The sequence below is a fragment of the Drosophila gunungcola genome, chromosome 3R (assembly GCF_025200985.1).
Source record: "Drosophila gunungcola strain Sukarami chromosome 3R, Dgunungcola_SK_2, whole genome shotgun sequence".
In the NCBI taxonomy this organism is placed as follows: Eukaryota; Metazoa; Arthropoda; class Insecta; order Diptera; family Drosophilidae; genus Drosophila; species Drosophila gunungcola.
This window is the reverse complement of record NC_069139.1, coordinates 6,500,065-6,523,206: the sequence shown is the minus strand read 5'-3', so window position 1 is coordinate 6,523,206 and position 23,142 is coordinate 6,500,065. Positions and strand designations below refer to the sequence as shown.

The following is a 23,142-nucleotide window of genomic DNA, read 5'->3' as shown; positions in this document are numbered from 1 at the left end:
AGACAGTCGCACTTTGAAGTGTCAACAGGCAAAGGACGAAACCAAAAAGGAGGCGACAAAAACAACAACATCGCCTGTTATCCATCATGGGATCTTTCACTTTTGTCAGCGAAATAACAATGGCCTCTTAATTACACCACTGTGTGCCGCCCTCCCTAGATGTGTGGGTATTTTTTTTTGTAAGTATGGGTGTAAGATATTAAACACTGAGCAAAATATACAATAAAATTCAAGAGATGGTATATTATTTCGGTGCTTAAGGTTGTTAGAAAATTATGTTTTCATTTTCTATTTTAGTACATATTAACACAAAATATCTTATTTATTTTAATCAATCTAAACTATGCTAATCTCAACATGAATTATTTTCTTTGTGAATTCTCCAGGCTAAATATATTTAAAGCTTCAAGGCAATAGTTTGAAAAGCCTCTAATTTATTATTATAATATTGACATTTAAACAAGTCATCAATAGTTTAAATATTACTAATGGTAGCTATTCATCAATATTAGGTAAAACACTTTTCTCCTACTGTATTATGCAGGCATGTGATAGTGTTTGTTTAGTCAGATGTTTGCTTGACACTTTCCTTTGGCTTTGTCTTTGGTTGCCGGCTTTGCTTTTGGCCAGCACTTGTTGGCAAGTATTTCTTTTGGCCTTTTTTGTCGTCGGCTGCCGTTTCCTTTTCTTTCCTTTTCGGTCTTTGACTTTGACTTCGCCTGGTTTGGTATAATGAGCACACATCTCGGAGGAGAGTCCGCATGTGAGGATCCTGCGACAGGATGTTAATTTCAATTTAAATGCCGGCCAGCTCCTTGAGAGCTCACTCAATGGTCCTTGGGCCGCAGGCGAATGTCTCAAGCAACTTTGCTCCAACCAGCTTGGGTCAACTTCCTTGGCTCACTTTTGACTGCCACTCTTGACCGCCCTGCAATTGCATTGACCAAAAGTCGAGAGCCTGCGGCCTTGGCCAGTGACTTTAATTGGATTCTTTGTGCTGGTTTATTACTGCTCCAAGTTGAGATGAATTCATTTTGTGTATTGACTCAATTTGGCTTCCTGGAAATAAGCCCATTGCTGATCTTTGGCTACTCATTTTGCTAATTAAAATGGCACGAACAAACAGAAGCTCATCCATTTACATTTATAAGTTATCGGTTCGAATTTAGCACACCGTCATGCCACGCCCCCACACTTCTCTGACAGCTCATAATTCACACATCGAACTGGGGGTTACGGGCTAAATCTTGGAACAGCCGCGGAAATCACGTACAGCCAGGGCCAAAGTTGCCGGATCCTTGGCATTATTGTCTTTTAAGCTAACCCAGTTTCCCATCCCCATCGACCACAACAGCTAATTAACGTTAATTTATTAAATCAGTGAGCAAGTAAAACATCCGAGCAACTTTCCTCCAAAGGGGCACCGAGGATTGGGGCAGAGACAGCTCCAGCGGCAAGAGCTGCCAGAGATAAAAGTTGCACACGACTTCGCTCGGATCCAAGCTCAGGCTTAAGCACTTTGGGTTTTTTCTATACCCAGCAGTTGAGGAGTTAAATGGTATATTGTGTTGATTCAAATATATGGATATGACAGAAAGGATCTTCTTAATTTATGGTACTTTTATTTATTTATTTATTCTCCAATAAATAAATCCTTATCTGGCTATCAGCTTAAACTTAACTTAAAACTAAGTATTAATTAAAAAATATTCCCCTTAGTAATTGCCTAAGCACATGCTTCTTGGATATACAAGATACCAGATACCAGATATAGAAGTTCTAATAGTAGTTCGAGCTTATACATTTGGTAAACGGACATATTTAATTATAATACACATTTTAATAACGACTTTTTAAATCGTTGATTTTTATTTTATTATTTTTTTTTTTTAATTTTTTAGGAAAGTTTTCTTGGGTAACCCATTGTCGATACGCTTCGTAAGCCATGCCAGGCATTCTTACTTGTCTTAGCTGGAAAAGCATGAAAACCACACGCAGCAATTATTAATTCAATTATTTTAGCGCAAACAGCCACCTCAGACTAGGAGCGAGAATCCAAGAATCCAAGAATACGAGAGTCCAGGACCAAGACACAGGAAGCTGTATGGCATAAATGAGTTCTCTTTTTTGTTTGAGTGGATGAAATAGAGTAGCACAAACACAATTAAGACGGCACTGTGAATGGAGTGAGAAAATGAGGAAAAGAAAGAAAGGAGGGCAAATAAAGTGGCAAATTTAATTAGGAATCAGCAGAGAAAGCAGAAGTGCAGCACTTCGAGTCGAGTCGGGGAATACCTGATGATAGCCCACATCAGTTGCCGGACATGTGAATTAATAACAGCATCCGTTTCCGGTCAAAAATGGAGCCAACCCGCAGCAGGAAAAGGCGGATTCAGTGGCACTGGAATAATAATAATAATAATAATAATAATAATAATGTTTATAATGAGTGGCCAAAAAAACAGACGGCGGACAGCGTGTCCGTAACAACTTCCGGCATGAAGTTGGCCGTTTTATTGTCGCAGGAAAAGTTTCCCCTGGGGAACAGCGTAAATGTAGGTAAATTGTAAATTGTAAATTGTAAAATGCAAAAGTTTCCAAAGTTGAAGTCACCTGCTCGGGTTCCCAAACTACTGAAAGGGCGGGAGAAATCGAAATAAAGTCCCTTTTGTTTCAATTCACGTCCAGGACAATTGGCCAAGATCCAGACAGGAAGGCCAGGAGACCAAAACCGAAGCTCATCAGGCATCAAGGTATAATTTGGCCGGGGACTATTTCATTTTACGGCCAAAGTGGCGCATTTGCATAAAGTTTTATTTTCTTTGACCCGCACTTGGGGATTTCTTTGACTGCGTCTTCGTCCTTTTCCTGGCTGATTTCCATTTCGTCTACTTTGTCGCCAGGAAGTGATTTCCTGCAGCTGCAGCTATTGAAATTCAATATCTTTTGCCACCGAGGGTGGTGAACAGCCCCAGAGGGAGTATGAACATTTTTTAAAGCCTCGGATCAGCTTTAACAAGTGTTTGCACCACATTACATCGTCACATCGTCACAACGTCACACATCAGTCAGCCAACCCAATATCCTTGGAAGGTAATTTGAAAATCAAACAAGCAGGCAGCGACTCCCTCGCAAATCCTTTCAATTGCTGCAATTTACTGGATAAATAGGATCAAAATCGAATTTAAATGGCAAACAAATTTTTCCTGATTTCGATTTTGTTGACAGAACTTTTCACTTATGCTGCTGAATAAGCAGATTATGCCGACAAGGGTAGTCTACTAGATATATCGCACACCTCCAGCCCACAAGAAAGTAAACAAATCCTGGCGCCGAATTTCAAATATGGAAATGTAGCGGTACGGGCGCGTTTTTAAACGCCTCAGAAATATTTTAATTAAATTTCGCATTTGCACTTGAATGCTTATCCCTGTGGCAGGCAAAACTATTTACGTGCTTGGAACAAAAGTGAAATCAATCGATTTTATTTATTTTCACTCGAAACTGAAAACTTTTCTCCACTTTCCTCTTGCCCCCTCCCCCCTCCGCTGAAAAGAAAACTTGCGCAAAAAGGCAACCGAAAACTTTTAGAGAAAACTTTCTTGGCTCTCTCCTCTTCCACAAACATAAACAAGATTAATTTCACATGTTTTCCAGGGGTGGTGAGCGGTTTTTTTTGGGAGAGGGCGCAAAAGCTGCTCGAGTTATTACTTTGATTATGTTTATTCTAGTCATGAAATCCAAATGCCCGTTTCATGTGCACTTCATTTAATAAACCCATGCTCCCAAGTGAAAGCGCGAAATGATTTCCATGGCATTTTTGTTTGCGACATGCAAGTTTTCTCCAGTTTGTGTGATTAGCCAAGTGAAAAAACATGAGATTAGTCAACTATTTCCAACTTCATTTGCCTATGGATAATTCGCGTGTGTGGGAATTATCATACCTCATTACTTTCTCATTTTCAAATGTAATGATGTGAGATACGCGTCTGGCTTAATTTTAGAAGTATTATAAATGAAGAAAGTATTTTATAAGAATTATGACAGAATGATATTAATATCACTGAGCTACCTTTCAATACCTTTGAGCTGGTATAAAAGCTAAAATCGGATTTGTATTCTGTGTATCTTGATTTGATGTGATTTTTCTACAGGAAAAATGGAGGCCCAAGGCAAAGCGCTTTAATATAGCCACTAATCTAGACACTGTCTGTGATCTTTCCACTATCTGCCAATTGCTTGGCAAATTTGGCCGCCATCCAATGTATTTTTCACCATTATGCCTTCACTCATCCTCTTGGCCTTATCTATATCTCAGTCGGTGCGATCTGTGGCGACTCTTAAGTGCTTTTAATTATGTCCACTTAAGTCTCAATATCGTCAGCTTCCGAAGCACGCAAATCACACAAAACCACACGCATCGGCAATGCGATGGTTCAGGAAACTGGGGAGTCGTGGAGGGATCTCGGTGGAAATGCTCTTCCAACAAACGCTCGGCGCACTCTAAATAAAGCATAACAATTTATGAAATTGTAATTTTTACACTTAATAACACGTCAAGTTATGGGCGCGCCAAGTGAAACGGGCCAAGCGAATTCGCCAGTGAATGTGGGCAAAAGAGGCGGGCTGAGAAATGGCTCGGGGGAACTTTCTTATAGAGACATCAATGTGAGACGACCGGGCAGGTGGTCCGGGAGTGGGACGAACTGCGGTGCAACTTGTGTGGCAATGCCGCAGACGTTGGGCGCAATTAGAGTCGCTCGATGCCCGCTATATTTGGCACCGATGGACTCGCGGATTATGCCATAAGTCGACGTGTCTCACGTTTAGAAAATTCACCGAAAATAGTGCTGCAATCCAAAACTGGAAAAGGCTATTTCAATTTTTAAAGTTTGGTATAAATTAAACATTTCTCCATCAGCTTAGACCATCTAAATATATGTTGACCAATACTTTGATTTAAGAAAAGTTACAAGCAACTAAATAAAAATCCATCCAAAAATATTTGTAAAAATTATTATTAAAATACAAGACTAGGGGGACATCTTAGATATACACAGATTTCTGAAATACTGACATACACTTGTCGCAACCCAAAAAATACATTAATTTCTTGCACAAACTGAAGTAAACTCTCCATTCAGTTCGAAATGCTCCAGTCAAGAATTTTCAATTTCAATTAATGAGCGAAGAAAATTGAAAACTCTTGGCAGAAGATTATGTAATATGATTCCCCCGTCTGTTTCTGTTCCTCAGTTTTTCTCTAAGTGCACTCCCGGAACGTTTAAATTTTGATATATTTTCTGCGGTCTTTGGATCAATTATGGCTGCAATTGCTGGGGCTGTCCATTGGAGATCTCGATGGCTTGGTTAAGATCACCGAGCATTTGGGCCATAAGTCCCTGTTGCTCCTCTCGAAATTTGGCCTTTAGACGCTGATTTTCCACAGACTGCCGGAAGACCAGAGATTCAAGAAGGTTCTTCTGTTGCTGGAGGTCTGGCTCCACACACCCAGGACGTCTGTGGGCAGCCACTGGAGTACTGATGCTTTTTGGCTCGTTTAATTTGGTGGTTTTTGCTGGGGGCTTTCTGTTTGCAGGCGTGGCCTCAGTTTTCTTGGTCAAGTTCATGCGTTTTGGGGCCACTTTTACATCACCGTTACCTTGCCTTTGTACAGGAGTCCGAGTTTTGGCCAAATTAGGCGAACTGGGCACATTTGGAACAGTGATCCCCTGACAGGGAATCAGTTTGGGAATTAGGCTGGGACCCTTGCCCTTAGACGCCCTATTGCTTTCAGTCCTGGTAATCTGTGGGTCACTTTTAACAGCCAAGGTAAGCTGCAGAGTTGAATTCTGTATGGGGACTCTACGCCAGAGTTGGCGGTGCAGCCTGAAAAAATCAGGACTTGTGGTGCAGCGCTGCAGTGGCTCTGTGACTAACTCCCTTGATGGGGTACTTTTAGTCCTTGGTGGATCCAATTTGGCTACCCATCCGTTCTCCGAGGTGGCTAACTTTACGGGTGTAATTTTGATAACAGCTCGCTGTGGTGGAGTTTGTGGAGCATCCTCCAACACCAGCTGGGAAGTCTTCAAAATTGGCAAATTTCTAGGGGCCGAAATCTGTATTACCTTATTGGCAGTGTGGTCATAGATCATGGTCTCCGATTGCTCTAACTTTTGATGAAGGCGACCTAACACAACCAAAGATGTATTTTCGTGAAACATTTGAGTACTGGTTGATGCATCCTTTTGTTCAGTTTTTGGCGCCGTTATTAGGCACTTAACTGATTTATGCGGACTACATAACATGTTTCCCATGAGAATCATATGATTGGCCATGACGCCCAATTGATGGCCTACCATTTCATTGCTGTTCGAGCAGGTGATCTATAAGGTTTTTAAATAATAAAAAATATTATTTTGAAAGAAAATTACCCACAACCGGAGACTCAAATTCACGACCGCCAATACCATCCAGATCACATTCGGGGATCAGCTGTTGTAGTTCTTTGTCCATTTGCAGCAAATTTCGTGAAGAAATTTCAGTTCTCGAAAGATATGTGTTTTCTATCAAGAAATATTTTCAAGAATTTATTTGTTGTGTTATGTGTAGAGTAAAGGAATGGAATGAACGAGAAACGGAATGTGAGTTAAACCAACAGTTGACAGTTGTGGAATGAGTTTGTTTGCTACGCATACCTTTCCGCACTTGAAGGGCGGTAAAATACAGTTAAATACAAAATATCGAGCTACCTACGCTGAACTACTTCCGGATATTATAAAAAAACAACTAAATAGTTAGAAATTTAACAAAATACAAATATAATTTACATTTTTATATTCCTTCAATAGAGAAGCAATTCGTTAAAGTAACAGACCTTAACATGTCGTATTATTTAACTTTTACCCAAATGTTCTTTAATTTTTCTCCGAGTGCACACCACATGCAATCCCCCATACATTTTTCAGTCTGTCCGTACTTTTGTGTCCCAATCCGGACGGAGTCTGACAAATGCGCCGCTCGTCGCCGGAGCGTGCCGCAAAAGGTACGGGCAGTCGAGCGTAGAGCGACAAACAAGGAGCCCAAATAAAGTCCACTCCATTACCGACAGGACGTTAGTCCTGGCCTTACAAACACATACACATATATACCGTCTGGAAATTTGTCTTGGCCGGTTGTAGGTGTGATTTGTTTTTTAAATTTTGCACTGCCTTCGGGTTCGCTGTGCTCCAGAAGCTGGCCAATTTGTCTCCCCCATTTGGTTGACTTTTTATTTGCAACGGAGTCACGTAGCATTTTCACTTGCATACTCGTATTTGGCCAGCGACATGCGGCAATTTTCCACTAAATTTGGCATGTCAAACATATTTGGGACGAACCTGCTGCTCCTTGGCTCATAAAGAATTCAAATTAATACATTAACAACTTCAGATAAGCGACCTTCGGGGAGGAAAGTGGGCGTGGGACTCGGTGTTCTCGGCCGACAGGTAATAAACGCCGAGTTGTTCGTGCCAAAGTCTCGAAAGTTCTGCTCCAAGGCAATTTGCTTCAAGTGGCAATTCGGGAGCGTGCCAAGTGCCTTGGTAACGGTAACAGCCCACGGATTAAAAAAACACGTCAGCGGGGTGGGCCCCAGTGGGTTAAGGCGGGGCACTCTACGGTTAACCGCCAGCACCACAAAAGGTATTTATCTCATTGTGCGCAGATTAAGAGCTACTCTCAAATTAGGTGAGTGTCGTCACGTGACACAAGACGAGATCTAGATAGAGATGAGGTTGGCAAGGAATGTAAGATAGGTGAACAATGAAGGGGGCTACTTGGTTTGAAATGATACTACAGTAAAATGCTTTAACTTGTACTCCAAATTCAGCAAGCTTTAAAACTGTCCTAACTGTTGTATTGATAGATTTATTTTTTACATTCCATTCCATTCCATTCCAAATACAGGTTTTTACGACTGTGTTTTTACTCCTAATTGGCTAAAATATAAGATTAAAATTTTTCCAAAAAAACGATACGATTTTTTTTTAGTTTTTAGGTTTTAATTTGGGTATAAGAACTCATCAAAGTAATGCAACTTTAAGGGGTGTCACAAAAACCTGTAGTTCTTCAATAAATTCAACTAAAGCCCTCGGAATTTCACATCCACCTTTGGTTATGCAAAGCTTAACCCTACTCCGTTCTTTGTTCACAAACCGAGCCAGACTCCTCTCCGGTTACACTTCATAAATTTAAAGAATTATGAGCCGTGACCCAGACGGAAGCGGAATGCAACCGCAATGGCAGCACGTCCATCGCCAAGTGGCCAGGACACAATGAGTGCCCCAAGGAGGTGGAGGTCAACAGGTAATAACGGTTGCACGATTGGTTGGTCCTGACAATTTCTGTTAAATTTACAGCCCCCGTGGGCTGGGGCAGATATCAGAGTATTATCCCCCATATTGGACTACAACCATACTTTTTTTTTTTATATCCCCGTTTTATGGGCGGACAATCGATGAAAGTTGATCATTGATTTTCGCTGATTCTGTGGGAAGTTCAAGAGTCACAGGCTAAAGTTCAAAGCGTTGGCATTCGCTTTAATTGAGTTGCCTCGAGCTCATGCATATGCAGGGCTCAATTAAAAGTGCGCCAAGAAAAACCCAGAAAGACAAACACAGGCAGTAGGAAAACTCCTTGGAGGGGTGAAAAATGTCTGCAAGTGACTCAAGTCGAGTCGAGTCTCCTGTCTGTTGACATTTCGCGGTATGGAAAAAATTAAATTAAAATGCAAATTAGGCATTCCCGAGGAGTCTGGCCTGCAGTCTGCGATTTCCCCTTTTTGCGTACTTACTTTTTTTACTTCAACGTCTTGAGCAAAAGTGACAAATTGTGGTAAACACAGCAAGTTACGTATACGCCTCGTGGGACCTCGACTGTCACCTACGAAAATGTGGGGCTGGGGCTCAAGAGGACGAAAAGAGAGAGCTTTACCTATTGTATACATATTTTAACACAGCCAAGAAGTCCCGACTTAGGGCCAAGATGAATGTTTTTATTTCTGCGCCTTTCGCCGTCCTTCTTTTTCTGCGGTAAATTATGCAAAGTAGTTGCGTAATGCTCTTGTTACAATAATTTAATCTTGTAATCTGTTTCTGTTCGACTCCCGGCAAGTGCCATAAATAATTCAGCTGGCCTGCTGCAGATGCCGCCGAAAGCCAGCGAAGGAAATATCTTTGAAGGAATCTTTGCATTTTTAATTTCAAGGTAAACAAGCGCAGATAACTTCGCCGCCAGAAACGGAATCCTAATGAGCCTCTTCTCAAGGTGACTTCACCCACTGCCTTTAGTACTTTCGATTGACATTTCAGCGGGGCTGAGCCAGTTAATTCAATTTCCGCAAGCTGAAACAAAAATAAAAGAAGAACGCACAAAGTTTATCCAGGCAACCCCTTTTTTGGATTCTTTTGCTGTGGGGAATGGGGCGCTAACGAACCCCATTTGCGGCAGGCTAATTATGCCATGAACATCCTTTGAAGAGCTCTTTAAAGAGCAAAGGTTAATATTTCCACATAAGAGAGAAATGTATTTGGTAATACGATTTTCTTCAATTCAAGTTTTTTCATAAGCTAGGTTATTAACGATTTTTTCAGATAATTACCCCGTCGCATCCTTTGTGAAGCTCTTTAAGGATCCCACGTCAGGCCATAAATCAGCTGTCACAAAATGTAAATCTACCGGCAAAAAAAGAAATCGCAGACAATATAAAATTTCAATAACATTCCCGGCGTGTCTTGTCCTTTGGCACAAGGTGCACGGCGCACACAGAAGCAATAACATCACGAGGATACGTTTTTTTTTTGGGAAAAGGAAGGAGCTGGAAAACAGGATCCGAGCGGAAGCAATACACGTTGACACGTCGCACGGATACAAAATGTGGCGCTGTTAGTTCCGCAGTTTCGCTGGAGACAAAGGACATCGGCGTAATGTAACGGAAACTCTATTGAATTGCGATAAAAATCGCGTTTGCCAGCGAGCACCCTTTGAACCCCCGCCCAGCCTCCTTTTCGTCCTTGGGCTGCTGGAGACACGGGTTTAGCCGCTTTAAAGCATACTTTGCGGCTTGTCAACAGGCGGCAAAATTTATTGCAAATGTACGCCAAAAGAGTTGCACGAAGCTAAAGTCGTTTGTGTATCTAGTCGTGTGGTTGCACTATCCTATATAAGTTTATTATATAAAATATACAAGTAAGGATGCGTCTACAAAAATAATACAACTCTGATACTTTTACATAACAATATTAACTTATAAAGAGAAGTACAACTCTTCGAATTAGTGTAGAAAATTTAAAGAATTAAATTTAAAGCCAACTAATTTGTATATTATTTTAATTGTCTGCAACCTATTGTATCGTTTGTAATATTTGGATAAGTCTTCTATTTTCTTAGCTGTTAGCTTAATAAATAAATGCATTTAGCTTTAGGCAAATCAAATTATAAGTATATGTCTTTTCATACAAGAATTTGAATAAGTGGTTTTTTTAAGAGTAACTAATATTCGATGACTTTTGCATTGACTTTCCATCTCCACTTTGGAATGCCTTTCCTGCTGACAATGTTATCGTTACGGTTATTGATTGAAATTTTTTACACTTGCTTGTTGCCACATTTCCTTCCCCTTAGCCCCCTGTCACCCAAAGGGGCAAGGGTTAAGAGAAAGCGACAGCTGTTGCCAAAGGTATCTACTTGTTCGGTTTTTGTCTCGATTTCCAGCCGAGTGAAAAACCCAAGGAGCAGTCATCATATGGGGCAGGTCCTAGTCCATTCCCCTTTGAATCCATATGGTTCCGTTCTGGCTTACACGCACATCCTGTCACTGGCAGGACCTTCGCCCAAGTATCCTTCACATCACCTACACAATGAGAGCGGAGACGCACAATGGCCACATCAATTGTGCATTTCATTTAACTTGCCACGCCCGTGTGACTTTTAAGTGTTGCCGTGTACGGTGGACTAACCCCCCTGAAAATCTCCCTTTGACCCCCTTTTCCCGGGATTCCCCGAGTGCTGGACATGACAGCTTCTGCATGAGCAACTCGCTCTCCAAAACTGCCCCTATGGCAAACATGTTGCTGCCAAAAGGCCGAAAGCCAAAGCCCGTTGTCTGTAGGTTTTTAGGTGTGTTTAGGTATTATCTTGTGCTGGGTGTGATGAGAGGGAGGGGGGTGGTGCTGGTGGTGAGCATGTGGCATTTAGCCCCACCCACAACCCACCCACCGCCCACAGCAAACTTTGTGTGCGTTTGTGTCATTGTTAAATTTTGCGCTCGAACGATCTGCAACGGATGACATCCGTATGGCAGGCAAGTTACTTTTTGATTTACAGTATGCTACTTTTTATACTCCTTGCTTAGAGGCAGCAGGGGTATATCGATTTTGGGATGAAAATTAAAGCAATATAATAAACAAGCAGTAATACAAAACTAATCAAAGGCATGTCACATTTCTTAATGTAGTGTTTTCGTTATCCACAAAAACTATAAACTCAAAAAAAAAAATAGAAAAATAATATTTAATTTTTTATTTTTGACTGAAAGCATCTTTTGGTGTGGTGTATTGTTCTTTATTTTTTTAGGCAGCTAAGCTTTTAAAATTTTTTAATCATTTTTAAAAGTTTGTATGAGTTTGAATGAGAAATCAAACAAAATATTGAAATAGTAATGAAAAATATTTTAAGTGTTAATAGAATACTTTGTATACAGTTTTTAAAGTTTTAAAATATTTTAGTCCCTATACTATCTGATAAAAAATTAAGAAGCTGATTAATGGGTATCTAAATGGCATCAAAATTCTTTACAAATTTCTAACTTGTTGTTCATCAAACGCCTGGCTGCCCCGCCTGACCTTTGACCTCCAGAGCAGCATCCTGACCCCGCCATCCGAACCCCGAAAATTCGCCCTGTCCAAGGTGCAGCAAAGGTTGTCACAAGTCGCCCGCCTGTCGTTTGCTGGTTGTTGGCTGTCGGTTGTTGGCTGTCGTTAGCATTTGGTTTAAATTGCGCAAAATGCGTGTAATTGCTGGAACTGACGATTGAATGAGCCCGTGTATTAGAATGAGTTGCAGACCGAGATGGCAGTTGGAAGCCAGTCCTGACCCGTCCAAGATTTAAAGTTTCTGATTTGATTTGAGGCTGAGCTCTATTTTCATCTGTATCCTGAGTCCTGAGTCCTGAAACCAGAATCCCCTTCCCCGATCAAACGGCTGACTGTAGTAATTATGAGCGCATTGTTGTGCGAAAAATTGAGTTTCAGTTTCGGAGTTTTCGAGTTTGTTTAGCTCTAAACTTGTGCCGCACTACTTGGGATTGAGGTTTGCTGGAGATGGGGTTGGTCTCCATCTGGAAGTGGACTCTGGCAGATGTTTCCGTTTCCGTTTCGAGCTGGCTACAAAGTGAAAGTGTCCGGAAGGCCAGAGAAAAGGGATGAGAAACTAGTGAAACTTAAGAAAATTGATAAATTGCTTAGAATGGGCTACCGAATGAAAACATGACTCATGGCTAAGTAATTTCATAAATTTAAGAAGTAACAGACTAAGTTTTGTATTGGGCTTACGTTTTTAAATAAGCTTCTTGCTTCTAGAAAACTTTAAATTAACAACTTAAAAAGAAATATATATTATTTATTTAAATCTAATAACTTTATTAATTTTGTATACCTCTACTAACATCATGTTTTTTGACTTCATGTATTTTTCCTTTCAAATATTAACCTTTATAATGTAACCTTCTCCCCATTTTCGTTTTCACTTCATGCTCAAGTAGGCGCAATTAAAAAACTCCTTTCCCTGCACTTTCCATTTTTGCATTTCCATTTGCATTTGCAATGCCTGTTATTATTGCTGTTGATAAAAGATTGCACAATGTTTACTCGCACCACCCACATCTCCCCAACCCCCAATTTAAACCATCGCATTGCAACATTTTTCGCAGTGTGCAATGCAAATTTGCGGCCGATGCGGTAATTGCCGCTCATTATGGTCAGGCAAATGTGGCCATTGCCATTGCCATTGCCATTGCCATCGCCATCGCCATTTGCCAGTTGGCTGCGAAAAACTGGGAATATGGCCCGAACCGAGCTGATAAGACAAATGCAGTTCCACCTGCCACGCCCACTCGGCACAAAACGCCCCCCTCGCTGCACTCGCATTTAATGCAATTTTTACATTTCGCCCTCGCAAAAGAGGAGCTGGCCAGGAATCGGTCCATAAGTCACTTTAATGGGCTTTCAATGAGGTGTGCCCCGGGAAATGGGATGGGGCTCAAACATTACCCAAATGCATTAATGGCATTTTAATGTTGAGGTATTCGTCTAGGCCTGCTGCTGTGTCACCCCCACACCCAGGTAAGGGTTAAAGGCTAGCACCCAATTTTCAGTAATTTAACCAAAATTACAAAAAAAAGAACACAAACTTTAAATGACCATAAAACAGTTTGACAAAACTTGAAGCCACAAAAAGGTAGTTGTCGTCCCAGGAAAATGATAAATTATTTCTAGCCAAGGCCGCAGGAATTTTCTGCTTGCCAAGTGAAAAGTTAAAAAGCCTAAAAGTGTGTGCGCGCTAGTGTTAGGTATGAAATTCGGGAATCGTTTCCCAAGAGATTTATTGGGGGCTTCGGTTAACCGAGGTTCGTTGGAATTTATGCGACTGCGTTTGTCATCTCGCCAGGGCAAAAGGAATTCCAAGGATTCACACCTCCAAAAAATATGCATATGCCTTAAAAATTCTTACCCAAACCACATGTCCGATTTAATTTGCTGGAAAATTTAAACAATGAAAACGGGGGAAGGCATAGGAATTAATTCCCAGCCACGGAATGAACTTTGACACCTCGTGCAGCAATTTTGTGGTGGACAAACCTTTTTGGGACTTTGCAACTTTTATGCTTCTGCTGTTTTTTTTTTTCGTTCGTTTGTTGGGATTTAATGAGCCCGGACCGATGTCGACAGCAACATTATTATTCCAAATAAAAGCGCATTATGCTGGATTATCAACTCAAGTCCGGAGTGGAAATAGAGCGGGTCCCATATGGCGAGAAAGGTAGGAAATGCGAAAACTTAATTTCCAGCTGGCACGCCATGTATGAGGCAGTCGCATTCCACTGCCCTGGATAAAGGACATTGGACACTGGACACTGGACACGAGACACGGGACACTTGACCATTCCCACCCCCTTCAGAGGGTTTTGGCTTAATGAATGTGCCGAGTCGTCCTTTCCACATTTTCCTGTCCCTGGCCACATTTTCCTATCCTGTCCTCCCCGCTTTGCAATTAAATGTGAAAATGTTGAAAATAATTTGCATTACGTCCCTGGCTTATCGCCTGCAATTAAGGTAGTTTCTGGAAGGGTTCTATTTACTCCATGGGAGGGGGGAATGATTTTTTGGGGAATTTAATTACTGCAAGGATTTAATTATGTCATCCCCGGTGGAGCTTAGTCCCACATGTCAGGGAAATAAAATTAAAAACGTAAAAAATCAAAAAAGTAGAAAGAGACCAGGGACCAGAGAATCTGGCAAATTGTTCAATGAGTCGTCAAGTATTTTTTACTGCCGACAAATTTGCTTGATCTGGTGGCCAGAGGACAAAGCCCGAAATCCACACTCAATTTACCTGCATTGTCCTGGATGCACTGACTCCAACCCTGGATTTCATTGGGTCCATTCGCACTTGAGATTGCGTTTTTCATGGCCTCTGTGTGTTCGCTTATTTTAAATGCAATGCAAAAAATCGCGTGCTGACAATGAGCGGAAATGAATTATGTTTGAGGCTCGACACCTCGTCCCCGGCTCAAAAAAACCAGTCCTTTTGCCCATTTTTGAACCACCGCTGAGGTGGCGGCCATTGTGCTGCATTGTGCGAGTGCATTTCGCGCTGCACAGTCCCAGTTTATTGTTGCCACGCGGAGGCAGACAAATAAATCAATGACAGCGCGACTTTATTGTTTCGCTCACAGAAATATTGCCTTTATAATATAAAACAGCGGACAGGCGCAACTCCTCCCGATCGTGCCTGGCTGATAAATAATAAAATACCTATAGGGAGTATCCCCGCGGGAGGTGGGGATCGCCTGCCGAACCGGGCTCCCTTTATATAAATTAAATGGTCTGCGGTCTGGCCATCTATTGACAAATTTTGAATGATGTACTGCAATAAAAATCCATTAATTGTGGCGTGCCGAAAGAGAGCTGAACCTGATTTCCTCATGGGACTTGAAAAAGTTCTAAAATATGTTATAAATCAATAAGCTTCATAAAGTAAAATTGTCAAATATAAACGTTAAGTTTTAAGCTAAAATTATAATAATATTTTGGACAATATTCTAATAAACATCTTTAGGGGCTTACATATTTTTGTAAAATTTGGTTACTAAAATTTTAGATATTCTAGGGCATGTACGATCAAAAGTTAATTTTAACTTGTTAAAGCTTAGCCTGATTTACTAAAAACAATTGAACTAAATTGTATTGTATTCAAAATAATTAACTTAAATTGTTAAAAACATACTATAAAGTAATAAAGCGTTTGCCAAATCCCTATTCCGAAAATCATTTTAAATTGTTCCACTTCCCTGAGCTTCTTTGCTTTAACTAGACAAAACCGAAACCTCAAGCAGATCTCGGCCTTAATCTAACTAATACGACTCAATTTAAACACCGCTAAATCAACAACTGCCACTCAGGAGAAGTCGGGGAAAAATGCGGAGAAAGTACCAAGGAAATCCCTTTCCAAATTCCAGCTCCGAAGATTGAATAAACTGTGAGTAAAATTAAAAGTGCCACAAGGAGCGGACGGAGGGAGCTTCGGTCGAAGGACGAAAACGAAGGCAGCTGAAGTACAAACTCGTACACCTACAGGACATCCTCCCACGATTTTGAACAAGTTCCGTCAGAGTGCGCAACATTTTTACGCTTCTTTTGGTTCATTTTCAATGCATTTAACTTGAGTGACTCTTTAATCCTTGTAAGTATCTTAGCGGGAATATACGTGAGGGGTGCGCAGGGGGTGGACCTTCTTTTCCTTTTTCCCCACCCCCTCCCTTGCCCCTGGCATCTTTAGCTACAATATTTATTTACCTTGCGCCTTTTGTGCCCACGTGCAGTTTCCTTGGGTTTCGTCTTCGCTTTTTCCTTCATCTATAGTATATTGCCCGACTCCGCTTCCTTTCCCAATTTTGCTGTCGTCGCTTTGCAGCTACGTGTCCTGAGTCCTTGAGGAAAGTCGGAAAAGGGGGTGGGGCTGTCTGCCACTTGGCATATTTTAAATACATTTCATGCGCTCCTGAGCTCGGTTTTCCACTGCCGAAGCTGCTGCTTTTCCTGCTCGAGGATATTTACTTCTTGAAAATATGTTTACTCGTGTTGTGCATATTTTAATCGTTTACTTTGCCACAGACTTTTCGGCAGTGCCTTCCTTCCCCGTTTTCCCAGCGTCTTTTATATGTATTTTTCCTGTTTGAGTTACGTTTAAGTTAAATAAGCCATGCGAGTCCTTTTCCTGCTCCCATTTCCTACTTGACTAATTTGGGCTGGGATTTAAGCTTATTGGAAAAATAAGTCGTTTAATTGTTGGTTTTTGGCATTTTTTTTTTTGGCCAGTTATAAAGTAAAATTAAAAGAAGCGAAAAGTTTCAGGTGTTCTAGCTAACAAATATATGATAAAAATAATATAATAATGTTTTTAGTTAACTTTTAAGATGAACACCATAGAAGTAAACTGTATAAATAACTTGAAAAAAAATATTGTTTACTTTAAAAATTTCCTTTAGCACATTTTTTATTATCTAACATTTTAGTTGTTTTTTAATTTTTTCCAGCAAATTGCTATCCATCCAAAGAAAACAGAAAATGAACCTCACAAACAGGTGTTTATTATTTATCTGCCCTGGTTATTCGTTTCCTGTGGCTGGCTGGGAATTTTATAATGAATTCTAATGAGCTGCAGCAAATACGAGTATCGCACTTTAATTCCAGGAGTCTCGAGGCGGTTTGTTAGCTCACGAGATGCGCTTCGACGCGTTTTATCCGCGAGGTGAGCATTGGCTGTTGTTTAGACGGAAAGGAGGTAGGGGCTTTAAAGCGGACAAAGTTTGGCTCACAAATAGCCAAAGGCTCCCTTGAGTTGTCTGCCAAAGTTTGCCCTTAAATGTCTTCAAATGGAATGGAATGGAATGAGATGGAAACGAGACTTGAAGAGAACTGCGGGAGGAATTGACATGTGTATATCTTTTGGCAGCCCTCACTTCATTGATACTTATCGAATATTAAAGGTAATTCCCATACTCATATACTGAAAATCTTCACCCCTTTGGCGATTTCTCTTTGATTGCTCAGTTTGTCGTAAAACTTTGGGCTCTTTTGCCACTCCCACCCTCTAAAAGCTTTGATTCCCGGCGAACGCCTGCCGAAATTATTTCAATTAAGTTTCTTACAAACCAACCACTCCTTCCAAGGACTCCGTTACGAACCCCCTTTTGGAAACCTTCCGGGCAGACTTTCTTTCATTAGTTGCGCTTGTTTTTGTTTCGCCCCGAGAATTTATTGTCAGGTTCGATGGCTGGCAAAGTTTTTATTGCACGCGCACGGAGTTTGTCTCTTGTTTGTTGGCTTTTGATTATTCAAATTAAGCTTAATTGTTAAGGTGGCCTGAGTTTCATTGGGGGCCGATGGGCCATAAAAGTAGTCATTGAGTTGGCTTAGATTGTTAGGCGATTATGATCGTTATTGGGGCCGAGCACTTCGGTTTAGTTTTCGCTGGAGAATTGATTCCGCTGGGATCGATTGTTCGGCCAACTAAGTTCGGTTTGAAATCCACTTGCTCCTGTTTGCAGTTGGAAGCCCCAAAGAGCGGAAACGTTTTCAGTGCCAAATATTTTTTTGCTTTTGCCTCCAGCATTTTGCGGTGTACCTTTTTGTGACACTCCCCTTTCCGGTGGCCACTCTCAAATGAGCACACAAAAAAAGGATTGTTGTTGGTTGAGTTTTAAGACTAGAGAATACCCTTCGTTCTAAATATGTATTCTATTTTTTTTTTTGCAAGACATGTTATATTTTTGAGAATATCTTTTAAGGCAAACGCATTAAAAAAATAGAACTAATAATTCGCTAATCGAAATGGAAAGCTATAAGGCAGCCACTTTACCTTGAATAGTTTATATAAATCCCCTTGGTCAAAAGGTCACTTGAAGATAAAATGTGTATTTAATGATTTTTAAATGTCTTAACACTTTAAAGTAACTAAAATTGGCGATGTCTTCAGCTTTTGTTTTCGGACTATGATATTCCAAATTTCTTTTCCAACTGTACTTTCACCTTCAAATATTACAGTAAGCCCTCAGTTTCCCACAAAAATCTAGGGTATTTCAAAATGCAGCCCAAAACACAAACACACACTCGCTCACAAAGTTGACCATCGGGAATGGCGCGAAATTCGTACATTAAATGGAGTGAACTTCCGGTTGGTGAAAGCTGCGGCATCGAGTGCCTTCTCCTCCATCGCGGGTATTTCTGGTCAGAACTCGGGATAGATGGAATCAACTGCTGAATTTATGCCCACTGGCCAATAATCCATTTTTAGGGCCATCAACCAAACCGAAATATTGGCTCATCCATTGTTTCCGTGCTAATTGTTTGGGACTACTTTTGCCAGCAATTTGCCAGTGAAAATCCGTATTTGATTCTGCCTTTTTTCCCCACTCACAGTACCACCCACTTTTCTATACTTTTTTTTTTTTTTGGGAATAGGGGAAGGAAGGTGGATGGATTTGCGGGCACAGCTGCTGCGAAGGCTTGCAATTATTTTGCAAACAATGAAATTGTTGCTGCGTGTGCAAACATAAAATCAAATTGTGTGTAGGTGTGTGCAGCTGTTGCGGCACAGATACGGATACAAAGACCGAAAACAGACGCAGTTACAGTTACAGATACAGATACAAAGATACAAAGATACACTCGAGAAGGTGTCGCATCTGCGGGCAAGCATTTGCCTTGATTTGATTTTACCCTGTTTTACCTATTTTGGGGGAGTCCATAGTCCATAGATATGCAAATTACTTGTCGGGCGGATGGCAGGTGATGACTCCATAAAAACCGTAATCAATATGTCGCCCAAGAAAATCGGGGGAAACGTGTGCCATTACACTCACATTTACTTGGCAGTTGGGCAAATGAATTTAAATAAGCGCATTCAGCAGGCTGAGATTTGCTAACAAAGTGCAAATCGAGCGAAATAAATCACGGGCCCGCGACACGGAGCCACAAAAACTCCACGATCTGGCTAAATTAATCACGTGGCCATACATCAAAACAAACAGATCATGACAAATGCAGAGCGCAAATCGAGCAGCGACTTTCCCGTCCCCCGACCACAACTCCTTTTTATTCTTTGCCGGGGAAGGCACCTCGTTCATTGTCCGTCGCCTCAACTCTTTCGTTTTGATACTCTATAGGGAAAAGGGTATCCTTAAGTTGTCAAGAAAGCAGCACTCAGTTTTGTTAACAACATATCTATAATATTGACAGAATATGTATTTTATAAAATTATAGATTTAAAAAAGAACTTGTTCCTTATTTTTAATATTAGTTAACATCTATTTGTTGTGTCATATATATAAAAATAAATATTCATAACTTGAGAAAATATTTCGAAATTTATTGAAGCTCTATTTACAGCTGTGAAAAATATTTTAAAAATTGTGGTAAAAATTGTCTTTTGTGGTATATTTTAGGTGATTTTTTTTGCTTTTAATTTTATTGGAGTAGAAATGTTTCTTATTTAGTTAATAGAGTTAATAAGATATTTGAAATTAAATGAGTTCAACCGCACAAATATTCAATATTAATTAACCCTTAGAAGAGCACTTCCTATTCGACTTTCTTTTAATATCTTCCCTTTTACTGCTGCTGCTTTAATTAAAATAATTTTTACGTTTGCTGGCTGTGCTTTTTCCACGTGAAATTCCTCCACAGAACAAAGAGGAGACCCAGACGACATAGTCGCTGTCATGTTCGCTTGTCTAGAAATGTGTCCGCTGGCCAGGTTTTTCATTGCATCCAACACCAACTCCATTACCAGCCATTCCCTGTAAAGTGCCCAGTCCCTCCGGCCAATGCCAACGCATAAATTATGCTTCGTTGTCGTTGCGGGAAAAAGTAGAAGTAGAAGTCGAGTCGAGTCGAGTTGAGTCTGAGGTGACAAAAGGTACCGAGTACTGAGACCAAGAAATGGGAGACTTGCTGCGGGAAATTTCTTGGCAGGCAGAAAATAGATTTCCCTTAGCGACTGACTGCCTGCCTGGTTGGCTACATTGTCCGAGGCGCAATGGAGTTTTAATTGTCCAACGGGGCCACATAAATTTTGGCTGCGCGATTTAAGATTTTCTAAGACATTTGAAGTCAATCTATCGCAGCCCCTTAATGGTCAGCCAGGTGCCAAAAGCAGGAGCAGGGGCAGCCCAGACATGACCGCAACAGAAGGGCAGAAGACACAATGTTTTGCTGCTTCAGCAAAAAAGCAGAAAACATAAACTTTTGGCCAACAGCCAGGCCAGACGATGGCGATGTCGGGACAGGAAAACTCTTAAAGTGTCGCCGCCCATGGAACCAAAACTGTTACTCGGAATGGGCAAATGTTTTGCATTTCAAATTGCATTTTAATCGCATTTCAACCTGAAATGCCATTAGACATAATTCGTTTAGCTGCATTTGTCATTGGCCCTGCTCTCTGTTGCTCTGGCCAAATCATTTCGATATGGCCATAGTTGGGGGTTTTCGGCACTGTTTCGCTCCAGCGGAGGACAATTGACGTCCGCACACGTAAATCAACTTTGGCATTGATTTCCACTGGCTGACTGCCTGACTGGCTGGCTTTACGTCCCAGGATGATTGCGATTTGTATGCAACTGTCCAGATTATGCAATCACTCCCCCATGTCAAATTCGTCCTGCCGTAATTGATTGTGAGCCGTCGCCCGTCCACTGGCATTTAATCAATTTATGCCCGGTGCCCAAATCGGTATTCGAGGGTGCCGAATGAGTCCGTCGAGCATCGAGCATCGAGTATCGAGTCGATCGATGCCGGTGCACTGCACCTGATGCTCTGCCTTGGCACCTGTCACCACCTCCGATCGAATCATCAATCTGCACTGCACCAAAAATAGTGCCAACGAGATGGGTGGAATGAACACAATGTTGAACACCAGGGGCTAATTTGTCACTTCTTCCACTAGTTTTGTATCTGACATTGGGTATGGGGTATATTATTGATTGCTCAAATTTAGTTTTCATATTAAAATGTATTTTAAAATAAATGTGCTTAATTCTTTGTAAGGAACTACTATCCCAAAAGAAATTACACTTAAAATACGAAAAAATATAAATTTAAAAACCACTAAATTCTCATAAAAAAAAATTTAAATTTTAAATGCTGCCTCAGAAAAGATTTGAAAAATGTTATATTGGATATATCGGCTTTGTATCACTGTTGGTTGTCTTTACAATTTATTTAAATATTTAAACAAACTAAACAAAAGGTATTTTGCACCACGAATAGCGGGGGCAATGTCTTTTTTTTTTCTGTGACTTTTTCAGGTATAAATAGACCACTCACCTTGCCGATGAAGGTGTTGAAAGGCAGGTCCATCGATTGATCGACCGATCGGTGGCATATCTAGATTTAAATTTAAATTAGCTCGACGCAACTTATCGATTTACCCATGCTGACCCTGAGTTTGGCAGAGATATGAATTTCTTTCTTTTACATTATTTTCTTTTTTTTGTGCCCGGCCAGCTGCTAGAAAAACTCAATTTCCTGCGCGAAGACTGGGGAACCCATCAAATGCTTTACGACGGCAGACCGCAACTTGAAATTTAACACACGTTGCACACACACAGAGTCGGTTTTGACCCCTTCGGTCTGTCTGGGCTGTGCGCTGCTACTTTTTCATTTTTCGCATGTAATGTGTGTAATCAAAGTAACAAAATCCAAATCATATTTCCTTCATTGACCACAAAATGTGGGCGGCCAACCCTTTTTCCCTGCCTCACCCAACCTAGCCATTCATCTTCGGTGCGCATATAAAACATTTTACTAGATTTATACAATCAATGCTCTCCGCTTCGGAACATTTCTTAACCTTGTTAGATACGTTTTTTCCTCTTTGGGCTGTGGGCAAAATTATTGGTCTGCGCATATGTAATCATCTCTGTGGAAAAGTGGAGGTTGGTTGGGCCGAGGACACACCATAAAGTGCACACAATCAAATCGAAATTCGTTTTTAGGTACAACTCCTTTGAGGCTGCGGCTATATGCGACTGCCTTGGGTTCGCTTTAGGGTTATTCCTCTATCATCCTTGATTTCCTGTACAGGACACTCTAAATTCTCACAGGCCGACTGGGTTTGCATTTGGCCACTTGATAGGATAGCAAGACTTTTTCGCATATGTCGGCAATTTTTTATTTATTGACATTGCGCTTTATTAAAAGGTGTTGGACGGCCAACCTTTTGGCATCCCCCACCATAATTTTGCCTTAAAAGATTTTGTTAAAGTCATTGATGTATTCGGTTTTTGCAGAATATTTATTTTTTTCCCCAGGGGAAACCTTAAATTAAGTAGATGTTACAGCGACGAACTTATGCACATGCAAATAACTCAAACAAAAGGTGACTTAGGGAATGGGATACGTTTGGTTTAACTAACAAAACTGCCGAGTCAACTGGTTTAAAGGTTGGGGGCTAAAGGTCTGACACCAACACGTCGCTTGGCGGTGGGCGAGAGTTCATTATTAAAAGTTTTTAAAAGCAGATAAGTGCACAGACTGATAGAGATATACTCGTATCCAAGCTTGGCAAACACACCCAAATACACAAGCAAAAATTAAGTAACACTGAACGAAAACGTCTAGTATTTTACCTACATTTTGTAAAATGACAAATAGCTTTTATTTTATTTTGTCTTCTATAAAAATAATGTTGAGAGCGGTGGGCTAAAAGATTGTTTGAAAATATAGCTCTAATGAAATAAGAGACAACAATTTCTTGTATTTCAAAGTAAAGGTAATACAAAAGGTAATAATAATTTCAAAAATTGTAATTAGTAGTTTATCGCAG

At 40.7% G+C, this 23,142-nt stretch overlaps 1 protein-coding gene across 4 annotated transcripts; it reads right to left on the bottom strand.

Annotated features, from left to right (window-relative positions):
* Positions 1-5,279: 5,279 nt before the first annotated feature.
* Positions 5,280-6,669, bottom strand: LOC128254349 (uncharacterized). 4 transcript variants are annotated; one of them, XM_052983424.1, is made up of 2 exons: positions 6,435-6,669; positions 5,280-6,386 (listed from the first exon to the last, which is right to left on the bottom strand). In XM_052983424.1, exons 1-2 carry the CDS (start codon positions 6,471-6,473, stop codon positions 5,322-5,324), a joined length of 1,104 nt encoding a protein of 367 aa, XP_052839384.1. In that variant the 5' UTR covers positions 6,474-6,669; the 3' UTR covers positions 5,280-5,321. The 4 variants fall into 4 exon arrangements, with proteins under 4 accessions (XP_052839384.1, XP_052839392.1, XP_052839368.1 ...); XM_052983432.1 differs by having other exon boundaries at positions 5,280-6,369; XM_052983408.1 differs by having other exon boundaries at positions 6,439-6,669.
* Positions 6,670-23,142: the final 16,473 nt, after the last annotated feature.